Source organism: Aedes aegypti, chromosome 3 (genome assembly GCF_002204515.2).
Source record: "Aedes aegypti strain LVP_AGWG chromosome 3, AaegL5.0 Primary Assembly, whole genome shotgun sequence".
NCBI lineage: Eukaryota > Metazoa > Arthropoda > Insecta > Diptera > Culicidae > Aedes > Aedes aegypti.
This window is the reverse complement of record NC_035109.1, coordinates 133531971-133549288: the sequence shown is the minus strand read 5'-3', so window position 1 is coordinate 133549288 and position 17318 is coordinate 133531971. Positions and strand designations below refer to the sequence as shown.

General features: G+C 38.1%; 2 protein-coding genes across 2 annotated transcripts; one reads left to right on the top strand and one right to left on the bottom strand.

Moving 5' to 3' along the window:
• The first annotated feature begins 3937 nt into the window (after positions 1-3937).
• On the top strand, positions 3938-5752 carry LOC5569628 (protein artichoke). The gene is made up of 2 exons (XM_021852545.1): positions 3938-4120; positions 4186-5752. The coding sequence occupies exons 1-2, from the start codon at positions 4107-4109 to the stop codon at positions 5708-5710; spliced, it is 1539 nt and encodes a 512-aa protein (XP_021708237.1). The 5' UTR covers positions 3938-4106; the 3' UTR covers positions 5711-5752.
• Positions 5753-14015: 8263 nt separating this feature from the next.
• On the bottom strand, positions 14016-16168 carry LOC5569637 (leucine-rich repeat-containing G-protein coupled receptor 4). The gene is made up of 2 exons (XM_001658604.2): positions 16055-16168; positions 14016-15972 (listed from the first exon to the last, which is right to left on the bottom strand). The coding sequence occupies exons 1-2, from the start codon at positions 16075-16077 to the stop codon at positions 14268-14270; spliced, it is 1728 nt and encodes a 575-aa protein (XP_001658654.1). The 5' UTR covers positions 16078-16168; the 3' UTR covers positions 14016-14267.
• Positions 16169-17318: the final 1150 nt, after the last annotated feature.

Sequence of the window (17318 nt, the reverse complement as noted above, 5' to 3'; positions counted from 1 at the left end):
TGTGTTACTTGGGTAGTTTGCCACGCGCTGACAGCCTGAGTACCGGGCCTCAAAGTATCAAATCAATTTTAAAGACCAAAACAAATCATTGGCATTCAAAAAACAGCGAGAACTCATAACTGAAGGTAAAAATAATTAAAATCACTTGTTTTTAATTTGAATCGTGGTTTACGGCTAACCAGCCGAGTGGAAGTTTAACAACTACCGAAAAGCTAAACATTACATATAATTTGCAATTGGATTAGATGGACAAATTGATGTGAAGATTTGCGAAAAAGTTACACTTCTTTTCAGTGAGAATCGAACTCACGACTCCCCGATCTCTATATATAGAAAGCGTTGTGTTTGGATGGGCATCTAATTCTTCCGAAAGAGGTGCACTTTGCGAAAAAGAACCACGTGATTATTGAGCTGAAATCAAATTCAGGTTAACTTCTGCGTTCATGAGTCCTCTCATGGCGTAGTGGTTAACGCGCCCCAACTAGAGATCGGGGAGTCGTGAGTTCGATTCTCACTGAGAAGACGTGTAACTTTTTCGCAAATCTTCACATCAATTTGTCCATCTAATCCAATTGCAAATTATATGTAATGTTTAGCTTTTCGGTAGTTGTTAAACTTCCACTCGGCTGGTTAGCCGTAAACCACGATTCAAATTAAAAACAAGTATTTATCGAGCAACGGACTCATGTTCCGTAACCGGTCGTTTGAGAACGTCGCGACCCATTGGAAGCCCACACAATGGACCGATGCACGAGTTCACTATCTGACGTTTGAGCGGTGCCGTGTTGTTTACGTGACCATGGCAACAAGTGAATTCGGCACCGCTCAAACGTCAAATTCGTGAACTCGTGCACAGTTCCATGAACCAATGCACGAGTTCACTAATTTGACGTTTGGGCGGTGCCATATTCACTCGTTACCATGGCCACATAAATAACACGGCACCGCTCAAACGTCAAATAATGAACTCGTGCACTGGTCCATAGAAACCTCAGCCAGCGCAGTTGCTGGCTAGTGTAGTGTGCTATTCCTATACCTAAAAAACAATGCGCTCTCGGGCTAAGCATTGGATATATATAGAAAGCGTTGTGTTTGGATGGGCATCTAATTCTTCCGAAAGTGGTGCACTTTGCGAAAAAGAACCCCGTGATTATTGAGCTGAAATCGAATTCAGGTTAACTTCTGCGTTCATGAGTCCTCTCATGGCGTAGTGGTTAACGCGCCCCAACTAGAGATCGGGGAGTCGTGAGTTCGATTCTCACTGAGAAGACGTGTAACTTTTTCGCAAATCTTCACATCAATTTGTCCATCTAATCCAATTGCAAATTATATGTAATGTTTAGCTTTTCGGTAGTAATTAAAATCAGTTTTGTGGTAACAGCGCCACTAGCGTTCTACTACTATTATTTCTATTGTTTCTATGGTTCAATCGCCGCGAACTTGATTCTCCATTGGTTCATCGATTGGTTTTCGGCGAGAAATAAACACAAATTTTATTTGCCAGACTGTCCGGACGTTTCGGTCGATTTACTGGCTTTCGACCATCTTCTGCGGACTCTAAAATATATTTTAATTTAAAAAACACATAAAACACATCAAAAATAAAAACTTATCGTCTATTGGTAAACTCGTGTATGTACCTATGCACGGGTTCCTTATTTGACGTTTTAGCGGTGCCGTGTTATTTAAAAATTGAAAAGCCGCCAACCTAAGTCCAGAACCAGTTTTAAGGCTTAACGCGGAAAAGTAAAAATAGTTATTCGCAAAATTGCAGGTAATCAATGCGTTTATCAATGCAGTGCGCTGTTGGCAATTTAATTAGCAAATTCTGCAAAATTCCCAGAATGAGTGTTTTCGAGAAAATTGATTACGCCTCAACCATTGTTTGGTCGTAATTTTGTATGGTTGTTTACTTTTTAGAACCAGCGACACGTTGGGGTAGCAGTAAAGAGCCGCCAGTACCTCCCTTGTGGAAACCAATGAATTCGGCACCGCTCAAACGTCAAATTAGTGAACTCGGACATCGGTTTATTGGTCCATGGACCAATGCACGAGTTCACGAATTTGACGTTTGAGCGGTGCCGAATTCATTCGTTGCCATGGTCACGTTAATAACACGGCACCGCTCAAACGTCAGATAATGAACTCGTGCATCGGTCCATTGACTCATGGAACCAAACAAAAAATCATGGTTACTATGATGGCCCCCTGAAACAACTTTCCAAAGAACACACAGAAAAAAAATCCGTGAACAGCAGACGTGAACTCGTCAACAAGCAAAAATACACCGTGAACTAGATCATGTTTTTGCATAAACATGATGGTAGTTCATGGTGTATTTTTGACAGTTCACGTTTTCCAGAACTTTTTTTTTTTTTGAGCGTGCAGCTGTTCTATGACTACACTCAAGAAAATAGCTTCCTTCAATTCATGTGAATTTGCACATACAGTGCTCAAATTGCCAAAATCATTAGTTTTATTTGTATCATATATATAGCATTTGAAACATATTCAAAGTATGTGCAAGTAATACGTTCTTCTGAAGCACATTGTGCAAAAAATATGGCGTCCGTGTGAAGGTTTCGCGGTAGTGATCTCGTTGAGCTGTATTTATCCAGCGATGTTTTGGCTGCATCGGAAATATATTTGCTAAAATTCAATACTTTGATATTGTTTTAACTTATGTTTACTTTTATTCAGATGGAGAAATCGAATTTCATCTGAAAGATGTAACAGCAAAACAAGATTACCGACTGATGAACAAAAAGATTCATAGTTTTTTTGACATCAGCTAGGTTTTTTCAATTTTTAAATTAAAAAATAAGTAAAATAATGATCCAGAGGACGTTCGATAAAAGTTCAACAGTTATCGTTAAAAATAAAAAATCGAAAAAGTAACTTTTTTTTTATTTTAATTTTTTTGTTCCTTATTTATTTTTATCCCCCCCCTCGTACCTTCCAAGTGGTCTCGGACATAAAATAAAATTAATATTTGTATCAGCCTTATTTGTTTTGCTCATTATTGGATTTAACAAGAAAAAACAAAAAAACCTTCATTGAAATGATTTGGTCGGTCAATATACTCCATTGAGGCCGCCCATGTAAAGTATGTGCTTGGATTATGGATTTGATATGAAATAATCATGCTTTCAATGGAAATTAAGATTGGCGACAATCTATTGATTACGCACATGCTTTCCATATGCAAACCCCCATTGCAAAAATCCATATGGGTTGGCACATGAATCAAATGAGGACATGATCATGAGTGTAGATACATGGACATTTCGAGTAGATGGTTCGTTAAATGCCGTGTTATGGAGGTTTGGCTGCATTACAGGCATTGTCTGCGTTATGCGAAAGTTCCTTCACGCAAAACAACTTTTTCTAATCCTTGACATTATGCGATAAGTCTTTGTGCAAAACGGACCATTTTTTTGTATTACCAGCGTTTCTCATTGCAGTCATGTCTTAATTATTTGTCTCAGTAATGTCCTAATCAGTTGAGGAAAGAACAACTAAAGACCAATTCAGTGCATCATGTATAAAAAATGTTTACAACAAAGATAGACTAGTCACTCCCATCTGTAGAAAAGTTCAAAAGATAACTAAGTTGATATACCACTATACAGTAGAGCCCTTCTCTAGTGAATAAATTCAAACTTTAAAGTTTTCTAGTATTCCGAACACACTCTTCGCATCACGTCTGATCCGTCCAATAACGAACAAGCAAGTCTTGACTGTACTCCTTTATCCACCGCAGCGCAATGCTATCTCCGTCGGCGGATCAATCATCTTTAATCAAGCCGATCAACGAGTGTATCAAAATACTCCCGCGCACACTGATGCAGCCATTCTGTGATCTACCGTGACTTACGCCTCGACAGTATGAATACTTGTCGGCTGGGCGGCTTTCTCGACCGATCCAACCCACAGCAGAAATGGTTCTAATGAGATTATCCGTCTTTTCTTTCATATGTAGATCACTTTAGTCTGCATATGGCGAAGCATAAACGCCGTTTATCTCCGGTGCCCCCTTGTGTGGTTCTTTGAGATCGTCTCAGTAGTATTGCGACTTTGGTGATAAGAACATCAGGAAGGAAGAAATGAATTCAGATTGGTAGGATATATCATTTGTTTCCGCAGCTCCGATCATCAGGTGTTAACGATGTAATTCACTTTCAGGGGTCTTCGACTTATTTTAATTTGTGTTGGTATCTATCAAGTGGCGAGCGTCGGAAATGACGACTTCGTTGACGCCTGCTTCGGAGTGGAAGGGGACAAACCACCGCATTGCGAGTACATTGATTTCGACGACGTGTTTGAAAGCTCGGATATTAAGTTCAACTGGAGTTTTATTACGAAGCTTACGATCAGCAACAAAAGAATCATCGGAATACCTACTAGAATGTTTGAATCGCTCCCAAATTTGGAGAGCTTCGTCGTGGTGAACAGTTTGTTTTACCGAGAAATCGATCCGATCAGTTTCGTCGATTGCCACAAGTTGGAACACATCGAAATTACCGGAACAAACGTTACTTTTCTGGATTCACACCTATTTCCAAAGACACCAAAATTGAAACATCTACTGTTTCATCACAACAAGATACGCGAAATAAAATACGACGCATTTGAGTTTCTCGTTGACTTGGAAGAGCTGAATCTCTCGTACAACAACCTATCCAGACTACCCAGTGGAGTGTTCCACAAGCAGAAAAACCTCAAAACATTGGATTTGAATCACAACCATCTTATACTGTTAAGTTTCGACAGTTGGTTCCCGGTTGATGGAATCCATTCGCTAGCATATCTAGATGCGTCTTACAATCAGCTCATTGAGCTCTCGTGGAGTGAAATCACCGTGAAGAAGGTAAACCTGAAGTACAACAACTTGACAAACATCCACATCAGCGGCAATTGCTCGGAGCTCCATGCTTCATACAATATGATCGAGACGGTAACGGTCGGCAGTAATTGTTCAATTGAGAAGCTGTACCTCGCTCACAATCACATCACCAACTTCGGTGATCTTCGGAAATGCTCGGAAACGCTACGCACACTGGACGTCTCGTTCAACATCCTTCAGCGACAGTTCGACTTCCTGGGAATGAAACAGCTGACGGCACTCAATGTAGAGTGCACTAATCTCACCCTGCAGTACACGACCTTGCATGACTTGCGGAAGCTTAGATTCCTGGACATTTCCTACAACAACTTAAAGAAGATCGACTTTGAAAACCTCACCTCGCAAAGGCTACTCGAACGGCTGATGATAAGCGGTAATCCAATTGGCAATATGTCGATCGGGTCAATCAAGCGAAATTTCCCAAACCTCAAAGCTCTGGGAATCTACGATCTACCATGGAATGAATCATCTCTTTCGGTGGCGATCGAGGACCTGAAAAAACACGACATAAAACCGTACATAAAAAATGATTATTTATTCGAAGAATCGCTCTGTCCACTGAAGATAACGCGCAATTTCAGCAGCAACGGTGACGATCATGAAGAATCGGCCGAAATGGTTCACGGGCCAAGCGGCGATAAGACGATCGAATATGTTGTGATCGTTTTGCTGGTGGCCGTCATCTGCGGTTTGCTGTTCAAGGTATTCGTCGATAGCCGATACTATCGAGAGCTGTTTAAGGATCGTCTTCGCGGTTCGTCGATTTCCCATGAAAGCTTAGTGAGTTGCGATCTGAATGGCTAGCGTGAAATGGCGCAACAAATAAAAAGTTCTGATAATCATCTACTGTGAGTGTTTTAGTTTCATCGGAGAACGACTTTGATTGCGGCAAACCATTGATAAGGGCGATGTGTGAACAACGGGCAGTGAACCGAACAAATCAAATCAATTCATTATTTTACTCGGTGTGCTGGTGGATGTGAATGTCACTTGAGAATAACATACGGAAATGAGAAATCTGGTGGTGACACTACCCGCCAAAAGTGTGGAATCGCATCACCGAGTGTTGCAACACTCAGTTTGAATATAGTAACACCTCCGAAAAGTTTAGAATCACTTAAACAGCGACTTGTTCTTACCAGTAATTTTAAACTGTTTGGATGTTGCAATATTCAAATCGAGTGTTGCAACACTCGATAATGCGATACCATACTTTTGACGGGTAGTGTATATAAATTATTGTGTGCAACAGTATTCAATGAGTTTCATCATCTATTTTCGGACAGTTGTTTTGAAGTATGCTTTCGAAATGTTGGACAAAATTGAATCTTTTGTTCTTAAAATAAAAACAAACAAATCCGAAAGCAGCAACTCCATTCTGGTTACGCGAACCCTAAAATTGTGTAGAAATATTTTAATTTTCACTTAGGCCGGAACAAATCTTAAAATCTTCTTTTGTCACCTTCCATCAAAATGTGTCGAGGGAGGGGACAAAAAATAATAAAATGGAAATTCAGGGAAATTCATCATTTTTTATTCTTATATGGCGAAAAAGCATGTTTTGCCACATATATCCGTCAAATCAAAATGTTTGAATAATAAACACGGCACGGTTCATTGTTCGTAACATCGATCGCATAACATTTTTCATAAAACGGCTTTCAAATTGTACTCTAGCTATTAACAATTTCAAGAAGACTGCGAAAATGTTGCACTTATATCCAACTTGAAATCATATTTAAATTGTATCAATTTGATCCAACATGCATGTAACATAAGGGCTATTCAAATTTTAAAATTTTTTGAAAATACGATCTCTCATATCTTCCTTATAATCTTCACCATAAAAATAGTGTTATGTGAAATTTTCAGCTTTCTATGTGATGATTTAAAGGTGGCCCAAAGACGATGTAGGTTTATATGAAAATTAATATTCAGAAATTCTTAAAAATGTTCCAATTACGTTAGTACTGTAAGTACAAACATATCATCCCATAGAGAAAACTTATTCTTCAAGTCTTAATGAAGGAAGTTGCTGAAGAAACAAATCCGTTTTGAGCAAATTTTGTTTTGGATTTTGTAGATGTGAAGCTAAATAATAGCTAACAAACTCATGAATATCTTTTCTCCTATCGGTCGGATTGAATTGCTCTCTTCAGCAAACTTCTTTGTTATGGTTCGAAGAATGAGTTTTTACTATGGGATGATAAATTTGTACATACATTCCAGTACTAAAGTGCTTGGAACATTTTTCAACATTTCTCCATAGTAATTTCCATATAAACCAACATCGTCTTTGGGCCACCTTCAAATCACTACCTAGAAAGCTGAAAATTTCACCGAACTCTATTTTTGTGGTAAGGATTGTAAGAAAGATATGGGAGATTGAATTTTCAATTTTTTTTTATTTTGAGCAGCCCTAATGTAACACTCCCGGTCGGTCCAGGATCTTTTCGCTATTTTCTTAACTTCCCTGGGCATTAAGTGTCATCGTACCTGCCACATGATATACGAATGCGAAAATGGCAACTTCGGCAAAGAAAGCTCCCAGTTAATAATTGTGAAAGTGTTCATAAGGACACTAAGCTGAGAAGCAGGCTCTGTCCCGGTGGGCACGTAATGCCCAGAAGAAGAAGAATTCATGTAAATCATAAAAAAATCTATTTTTATAGACCACACTGTTACCAAAAACGAACAGGTTGAGGACTTGTAATCCATTAACACCTGTTATCTCATATAATACAGTAAAGACGAATTACAAAGCTAGCTAAAAAACACGAAAAATAATGAAAATCTACACTGAAAATAAGATATTTTATTTATTTCCCCCTTCTGACTTTTTGGAAATTTTGGAGGGGGGGGGGAGACAAAAGTAAAATTTCAAATTTGTTCCGGCCTTATTGGTTCACTGTCACGAATCACTTGTGATAGGGTGGTTAATTTTGAAAAGCGATTGATTATTGACGAAGAAGAAAGAAAATATATATGATGGGCTGTAAAACATCAGAACAATAGTTTCCGAGACAGTACATAAATCATTATTTCCAGTCCTGTAGATTTATAGCATTTGGAAGCACCTATTCTTTCAGTTCTATGCATTAACTGGAAAATAAATAATTATCAGAAATTCAATTGACTGAAGGAAGATTATTTCTTCTTCTTCGTATTACAGGCCAGAGCACGCTCTTTTGCTTAGTGTTCTTATGAGCAAGGCTATCAACTAAGAGCTTTCTATGCCATTTAATAATTTTTACATGTATGTATTTACATGTGTGACAGGTACGAAGATACTCTATGCCTTGAAAAGTTAGGAAAATTTTCAAACGCGTGACGCAAAATTTTTCCTTCCTCGTTCCCTTTTTTGTAAAATATGCTTTAACTGAGTGAGTTTTTAATATTTTAGGTTTAATATTCCTTACATTAGAGGAATTGTGATAATAAAAAAGCCTCTAAATTAATAAAATATCATGAATTAGGAACTACGTTTAGAACGGCCAATTTTTGGAGTTTATCAAAATCAATGATTGTTAGACATCGGCTGAAAAATTCAACAATCTATATTTTTTATTTTCAAAAAAGGCTTGTTCATCAAAAGCATCGTCAATCAGAAGCATGCTGAAAAATAACAAGTTATTTTTGGAGCAACAATTTTCCAGTTATCATAAAATCATTTTTCAACGTTTTGACGTTGGATAACGTCCTTCGGCAACATATGGGGGTACAATTCCAAGAAACGAAAAATTGCGCATGTAACGAAAAATGGTCTTATTCCCGTCAAACAAAACATTAAATTATCACACACTGTATGAGGTTTTTCCCCGCCAATATTCGTACACAACGTACACTTTATTTACTTTGGGTAAGATTTCAAAAAAATTTGCTTCGATATAATTCCGACTCAATTTGTTGCACTGACGGTGCGGCATCATGTCAGCGTGCTCATCCGAATTGTTTACATTGCAGCGGCTAAGGGTTTTATTTTCATGGAGCTCTATGTCATATCTATCGAAAATAAGCTTTAAGGATCATAACAATCTCTGGGTTTAGTAATAGAGAGTTCCATAAAATTTACATTCCTAACATAGTCATGATCAGTAAATGGTTGCGTGTATTGTGATTCGGTCCTTATTACAGACAGCATGTTCCCTAAGTAACACAGCTTGTTATATATGAGATATTATTTCATGTTTTGTACATATTTTGTTGTATTTTTCTGGTAATATATACTTTATATCTGACACATTTATTGCTTAAAAAGCGCAAAAAATACCGGCTTACATAACATCTTTTAAGTCCAACAACTATTCAAAATTACATTCAATGGACGGTTTATACACTTATACTCAACAAAACAAAGACAACGATAAAATCTCAAATGATCATAAGTTCTAATAAAGTTGTTTTTCAGCTTTACATACATATAATACACATGCAAACTTTGAAATACTTCATTTGTTGGTATTGCGTTATTTAAAACGAAAAATAACATGTTTACGACACAATCTGATTGGCTAATAATACAGGTCAATGTTTTGGTTGGAATTAAGCCATTTGCAAGCGATATAACTTGCAAAAATCATGTTTAATCAGATGCATGTCGAACTTTAAACAAACATAACTTACAGAAAAATAAAAATGAAATTGCTATCAAAAAATAAATGGCATACTCAACTCGAAAAATGATGTTTAAAATTAGGAAGTCTTTAATCTTCAATAATACTAAGATGTAAAGTATTGAAAATTGATCATATTCAGGGATCAATTTATGGTGTAACCACAGACAAACAGACGTAACACTGACGAAATTTCCATCGACCACACATTTAACGATCATTCCAAATTCGCTATGTTACTAATCTCACAACCAGAGGCGCGCCCATCGTTTTTCTTCGCGTTTGACGTTTCACACTACTGCCATCTGCCGGTCTTGTTGCACCAAACACTTTTTCGTGCAACATATATTAGTTCTATAATAAGTATTATTTTAAAAATGTCAAAAATTAGGCAGTTTTCGTAACGCGACACCATAATAATGCGACCATTTAAAAAAAAAACGTTTTCAAAGAAGCAATAATCCGTATAAAACAATTAAACCCACACATAAGAATGTCATCAAATACCCTTCCAGTTAACAGGCAAACGACACTTGATAGACTATGATACAGAACTTTTGTAAAAATGTTGTAAATGTCTCAATTTTTCAACAATAGATAATATCAACTTTATATATTTTTTTAAGGTATCTTTTTTACGGAATTTTCAATCAAATATATGTTTTTATACACTTAAACATATTGCCTTTCATGTTATGCATACATGTGGAAATATTTCAGAGTTTGAAATTTTGATATCTTGGCGTAGATATGCGTGGAATGTGTCTAATTCGCCTTTTTGGGCCTATAGAGCTATTATACGGCTAATGTAGAGCGTGCCAGTTGTATAATAGCACTAGGACGCGCAAGTCGAATTAAAGTGCTATTAAATAACTTGGGAAGGTTCTAATTTATAATTAAAGTATAAATAATAGAGAAGTTTAAATATTTTGCCAAAGTTGTAGCAAGAACACGCTCTATCGTGTTCTTTAACAAAAACAAGATTTTATTAAAAAAAAATTAGGATTCTATTACACCCCAACCTCTTTTTACGACCGTTATCGGGGGGTCGTAAAAAAAATCGGTCGTAAAAAAAATCAGGGTTATAATTATGTTGTTGAAAAATGCAACGTCTAGATGCGGAAATACTGATTCGAGATATTCGGCAAAGTTGAAGCATGGGTTGAGAACTTTCCAAAATGGCCGTTCAAGTTTTCATATTTTGGTAAAAGATGGCAACACTGCTCGATTGTTATCAAAAGAGCCAATTTTATGGGGGTGTGATTTGCAAATACCAAAAAAAATTAAAGATAACGATACCGAATGTTCACCAAAGTCGAAGGAAGTGTTGCGTGCCATACAATCGGCCGAATCACAAATGTTCATGTGGCTGGCAACACTGTTTAAGAAGAATAAAGTAAAGATAATAACCATCGAACATGAGCGGAACAGAAAAATATAATGCTTAGCACCATAGCAATACTCTTCAACTGTAATCCAGTTTTTCATGAAGGGTTCAAATTTTTTTCGTAGCTGGCAACACTGCTTAAGTGAAATTGCGCCACCAGGCAGTACAAGTGTGCATGCAACTTTTGTTTTGCGGATATCTCGGGATCCTGACCACTTAGAAAGATGGCGTCTTCGGCAAAGTTGTTCAGTAGCTCAAGGACTATCATTATAAAAGCTATGAGATTCAAAATTTTGCCACCAGGCGGCGCTAGTGTGCATGAAACTTTTGTTTTGTGGATATCTCAGGATCCTGGCCACTTAGAAAGATGGCGTCTTCGGCAAAGTTGTTCAGTAGCTCATGGACTATCATTATAAACGCTATGAGGTTCAAAATTTTTCCACCAGGCGGCGCTAGTGAGCATGAAACTTTTGTTTTGCGGATATCTCAGGATCCTGCCCATTTAGAAAGATGGCGTCTTCGGCAAAGTTGTTCAGTAGCTCAAGGACTACCATTATGAACGCTATGAGGTTCAAATTTTTGCCACCAGGCGGCGCTAGTGAGCATAGAATTTTTGTTTTGCGGATAGCTCAGGATCCTGACCGCTTAGAGAGATGGAGTCTTCGACAAAGTTGTTCAGTAGCTCAAGCGCTACACTGAAAATAATCCACACGTTTGATCCTAATTATTTTCAACGTGGATCTGTCGTGTCGAATTGCAAGGTGAAATGACGTGTAAAACTTGTGATTCTGTGAAGGATTGACTTTGGTTCGATAGCAAAGTCCTTTACACATGATTTGAACGTTTTTAACAATGGCGATATCTATCACTAGTAGAACTAGTATTCCTATCATGACAAAGACTCACATTTGCTTTTCACGCTTGACAGGACATGTTATTTTTGGAGAAACCGGGTGCCCGTAATGGGTGCCTGGAATCAGAAAATCAAGCAATAAAATTTTTAAAATGATTCTGAAGCTTTCTCCCTGGTATAGTTCCAATGAGTTACATAGAAAATCCAATGTTGAAACATTGGAACAAATGTCAAATAAAATAATTAATAATTTCAGGCAAAAATCGTTACAATCTTCTATTGCCACGATTAATGCGTTATATGTTTAGGTTGAGTTAGGGTAAGTATATTCAAAGTGTTTTTTTTCTCTTATAAGTAGGTGAAATCAACTCACCTGTAAAAAATCTGAACTGCTACGGCAAATGAAATGTAATATGTTGTTAACAAAATGTTAATAAAATCTTAAATTTGTTTTACCAAATTAGGATGATAGTGTTGACTAATAACATAGAACACCAAGATATAAGAAATGCATGTAATGTTTGGAATGATACTTATAAAGAAATTATAAAAATAAAAAAAAATCAAGCAATCGCTTATAAATCCTACTGCAAAGTTTACGATAAATTGTAAATTTACGTGTTTTAAATTTGAATTTGGAGCCGATAGCAACTGGTTTTACACCATCGTTTGATGAGTTTTACAATTAGTGATCATTCACGTGTGAAACACATTGATCCAGCTTGTAGAATGTTTTCAGTGTATCATTTTAAAAGTTATGAGATTTAAAATTTTGCCACCAGGCGGATCTAGTGAGCATTTTTTTTGCGAATATCTCAGGATTCTGACCAATTAGAAAGATGGCGTCTTCGGCAAAGTTGTCCAGTAGGTCAAGCGCTATCATTATAAAAGCCATGAGATTGAAAATGTTGCCACCAGGTGGCGCTAGTGAGTATGAAATTTTCGTTTTGCGGATATCTCAGGATCCTGACTACTAAGAAAGATGGAGTCTTCGGTAAACTTGTTGAGTAGCACAACTTTGCCCAAGACGCCATGTCTATGTAGTCAGGATCCTAATATATCCGCAAAACAAAAGTTTCATGCTCACTAGCGCCGCCTGGTGGCAAAATTTTGAATCTTATAGCTTTTATAATGATAGTCCTTGAGCTGATGAACAACTTTGCCCAAGACGCCACCTTTTTGAATAGTCGTAATCCAGAGCTATCCGGAAAACAAAAATTCTATGCTCACTAGCGCCGCCTGGTAGCAAAATTTTGAATCTCATAACTTTTATAATGATAGCGCTTGAGCTACTGAACAACTTTGCCGAAGACGCCAGCTCTCTAAGCGGTCAGAATCCTGAGCTATCCACATAACAAAAATTCTATGCTCACTAGCGCCGCCTGGTGGCAAAATTTTGAATCTCATGACTTTTATAATGATAGCGCTTGAGCTACTGAACAACTTTGCCGAAGACGCCATCTTTCTAAGTGGTCAGGATCCTGAGCTATCCGGAAAACAAATATTATATGCTCACTAGCGCCGCCTGGTTGCAAAATTTTGAACATCATAGCGTTTATAATGATAGTCCTTGAGCTACTGAACAACTTTGCCGAAGACGCCATCTTTCTAAGTGGCCAGGATCCTGAGATATTCGCAAAACAAAAGTTTCATGCTCACTAGCGCCGCCTGGTGGCAAAATTTTGAACATCATAGCGTTTATAATGATAGTCCTTGAGCTACTGAACAACTTTGCCGAAGACGCCATCTTTCTAACTGGTCAGGATCCTGAGATATCCGCAAAACAAAAGTTTCATGCTCACTAGCGCCGCCTAGTGGCAGAATTCCGCAATTCAATGACCACTATATGTTAGCCCTTGAACTACTGAACAATTTTGCTGAACATCATGATCCTCTATTTTGAATAGTTTTTAAGATAATGATCATTTATAAAAACGGTCGTTAATCTGAATTTCGGTCGTAAAAAAGTGGTCGGAAAAAGAACCGTCGGTAAAAAAACGGTCGTAAAAAGAGGTTGGAGTGTATATCTGGAGAAAGCTATTTCCAAGAAGAAATGGAGAAACCAATACAGCAGCATAGATCCCACCCCCTGCACGTACACACACATTAAGGTCACTAGTACCAATCATTACTAAGTTAATAACAGTGCATAAACCTACTGCTTTCTCCTTCTCTTATCACTCCATGATGCTTTTGATCGGTTCACTTCACTTTGGCTGACGTCATCTTGCGAATACGAAATGAGCAACAACCAGCTTTAATTTTGCATCAGCTTTATTCAAACTATCACTTCAGGGAATCCCTACAAATTCGAATGGAATATCAGCCAGATTAAAGTATGTTTACACTTATTTAAAATCATCGCTTCCTTTATAGTGTAATGTTCTCTGTAACACATTTGTCCGAAAAACAGATCACGTATTCACACGTTTCTTCTTGAAGATCGTTACTTCACTGCTCTTAGAGTATTTCCACTCTTTATCACTATGCACTTATTGACTCAACATTCTATATCAATCTCACTGAATCGGTAGTCCCGGTGCTAACGGCCAGCGGTCTTGCACCGAGTTGACGCTTTCTCCAAAGGTAGGCAACGGCCACCAGTGCAGCCAGACCAAACACTGACAGAATGTAGACCAGCACTTGGAATGTGATGAATAACGGAGACGATGCCTTTTCCGGCTCAGTTGCTGTAATTCTACGTTGACCCACATCCGTGTTGTATTCCAGCACATGGTGGCTTGCCTTCTCGGTAGTTTGTTCCAAAGCGGCCTTTGCCGTTGTTGGTTGTTCCGTTGTCGTTGAGGTTGTAGAAATTGTGGTGGTCCTCTTCGTTGAGGTTGTGGAAGTAGATGTAGTGGTCAGTTCCTTGGGATACAACGCTCTGATCTCATCCTCGACATCGATGGGTTGCTCCGGGTATTCGTCGTAGTTGTAATCATCGATCAGTTTCTCGGAGCACATTCTGATGAAGTCATCTCGGAACAGGAAATGAGATGAAAATCCATGCACATCCGGACTCAGCTGAAAACGACGCATCCTTAGAATGTTCGTCTCGAAGTATGTGTTATTCCAGCCATTTTTGCATACTTCAAGCACCCGAAGTCGAGGAAGATGTTCTCGTGCCTCGATGTAGTTGAAGCTTGGAATTTGATTACCTACGTAACTCAGAACTTGAAGAGAACTGAGCGATCCTAGAATCTTGAAGTCCGCCACAGTCAAATTGTTATACGAAAGATCCAGAATTTTCAGTTGCTTCAAATTGGCAAACGTGTTTTCAGATAAGTTGATGTAGGTCGACTGCAGCATCAGCTCTTCGAGTTTCTCAAGAGAACTGAATACCGAATTCGGATCCAGAGGATTGCTACCCAAGGACAAACTGGTCAAATTTGTTGCTTTGGTAATGTTACCGATGTCCCGAATTTTATTACTGATCAACGATAGCTTGCTCAGGTTATTCCCCATCATGGTGACTGTTTGAATCTCGTTATAGCTTGCGTAAATTGTGTTGCAATGTTCGTTGATAGTCAAATCAGTCAAACTGTTGTTATTCATCATAATTACCGATGCTTTTAAAAGTTTGAAATCAAACACCTTCAGCTTGTTTTCCGAAAGTTCCAGCTTCGTTAGGTCATCCAGGCCAACAAACACCTCCGAGTCAAGAGATTCTAACTTGTTGTTGTTCAGCGAAACAATCTTCAGCATTCGATTATGCTTGAACACATTCTTCGGTAGAGATGTGAGTTCTCCGTGAGTCAAAATTAATATTTCCAGATGCTTCAGGTTGGCGAAGGCATTTTCTTCGATCTTGTTCAAAGGATTGGACGAGATCATTAAATCTTTCAAATTGTTCGCGCCTTTGAATGTGTAATCGTCCAGGCTAGTCAGGCCGTTTCCTCTGATCAGAAGTTTCAGCAAACTTCCTGCTCCACTAAAAGTGTCGGAGTCAAGCTTCTCGAGCTGACCTTGAAAAATCTCGAGCGACGTAATGTTCGGGAATTTGTTGAATGCATCCGGCGACAGCTTTGTATCCATCAGCCTTATAATCGAAACATCGTGAGCCGCTGTACGATAACTCGAGCAGAAGCTCTCCGCAGATTTGAAAAAATCCGTATTGGGATGAATCAGTACGCAGCTTATCGGAGAACACATGCAAAGGTATGCTTCCGTCGATTGCGCCGAGAATAGCGCCATCAACGTTAGCCCCAGTACCCTATGGAAGAAATGTAGAATAACACATTAAATATGTATGTATTGAATAAAATGTAAACGGCATTATCATTTTTCAACCTTACCATGTAGATGAAATACGGAACATCTTCCAAGTTGCAACCTTCTTCGCCTGCCTCACGATTCAAACTGATTAGGCTCAGCATTTCTTGAGCCAGCCAAATAGAACACTCCGTAATCTCCTGGTGATTCATTTGTAACAGCAGCAACAGCAGTAGCAAATGTTTGCCGGCAGACAAAAACATGGATCGGCGTTCATCATTCGTTATCAGTTAGTTTTTATATAGATTTAATATTCAAACACTGCAATCGATTCAGAGCACAACTTGGTTGTGTTGGCGAAATAATCATAAGAAGGGCTAAAATTTGAAGCGAATATAATCACATTGCAATATGTAAAGTGTACTGTGTTTACTTTAGGTTAAATTATCGCGATCAGACGAAAAAATCCAATCTCAGTTCAATAAATTATAATGTATGAGGTATGTGCGTATCGTATACTCGTGCTGTACTTACACCAATGCCTTTTGTTAGCGGTGGTTTTGAGACAGCAATAAAACAGTACTTCCCAGTACTTCTCAATACTAAATATTATTGTACCTATTGATCCCTTCTTGATCCTTGATCCCTCTTAGACAGTACTTTCTTCGATTACGCTTGTTACTACAAAACAAACGAAAAGAAGTGTGATTCTCTGAAATCACAACATCCTTTCAAAAACCTGAGTTTAAAAACTGTAACTCAACGAGGCAAAAATGGAAAGAAGGTCGTTTCTTTGCAATTCGCACTTCCTTTCAAGAGTGCAATGGATAATGTTGAAATCGTATCGATTTTCCCTAGCAGGTCCTGATATTCCTACAGAAATTCTTTTTTATACTCCTCCAAGAATTTCTCCAGGAAGTCTCCAAGGCTTTCTCCGGGGATTACACATCTTCAATGATTACTCCAGATAAATCTCAAGTGATTTCTCCAGAAATGTTCGCATGGATTCCTCCAAGGATACTTGTAGGAGTTTTCCCAGGCAGTCCTCTAGAGATACCTTCAGGAATTATTCAGGGATTCCTCCAAGGATCGCTCCTGAGATTTTTCCAGGAATTTCTCCAGGAATTTTACAAGAAATTACATTATGAGTTACTCCAAGGATATTTTTCCTGGAAATTCTTTGAGAATTCCTCCATAAATTTCAGCATAAAATTGTTCTAGGCCTTCAAAAATTCCTCCAAGGATTCCTCCAAGAATTCCTCCAGTAATTCCTTCGGAGATTCCCCCATAATTTCCACCAGGGATTTCATCAAAACTTATCCCAAAAATTTATCCATGGATTTCTCC

Excerpts from the sequence above, each read along its gene's own strand:
- LOC5569637 (XM_001658604.2), bottom strand. The coding sequence starts at position 16,077 with ATGTTCCGTATTTCATCTACATG. Across the intron at positions 15,973-16,054 it reads TTCCGTATTTCATCTACATG|GGTACTGGGGCTAACGTTGA; the intron begins GTAAGGTTGAAA and ends TTTCTTCCATAG.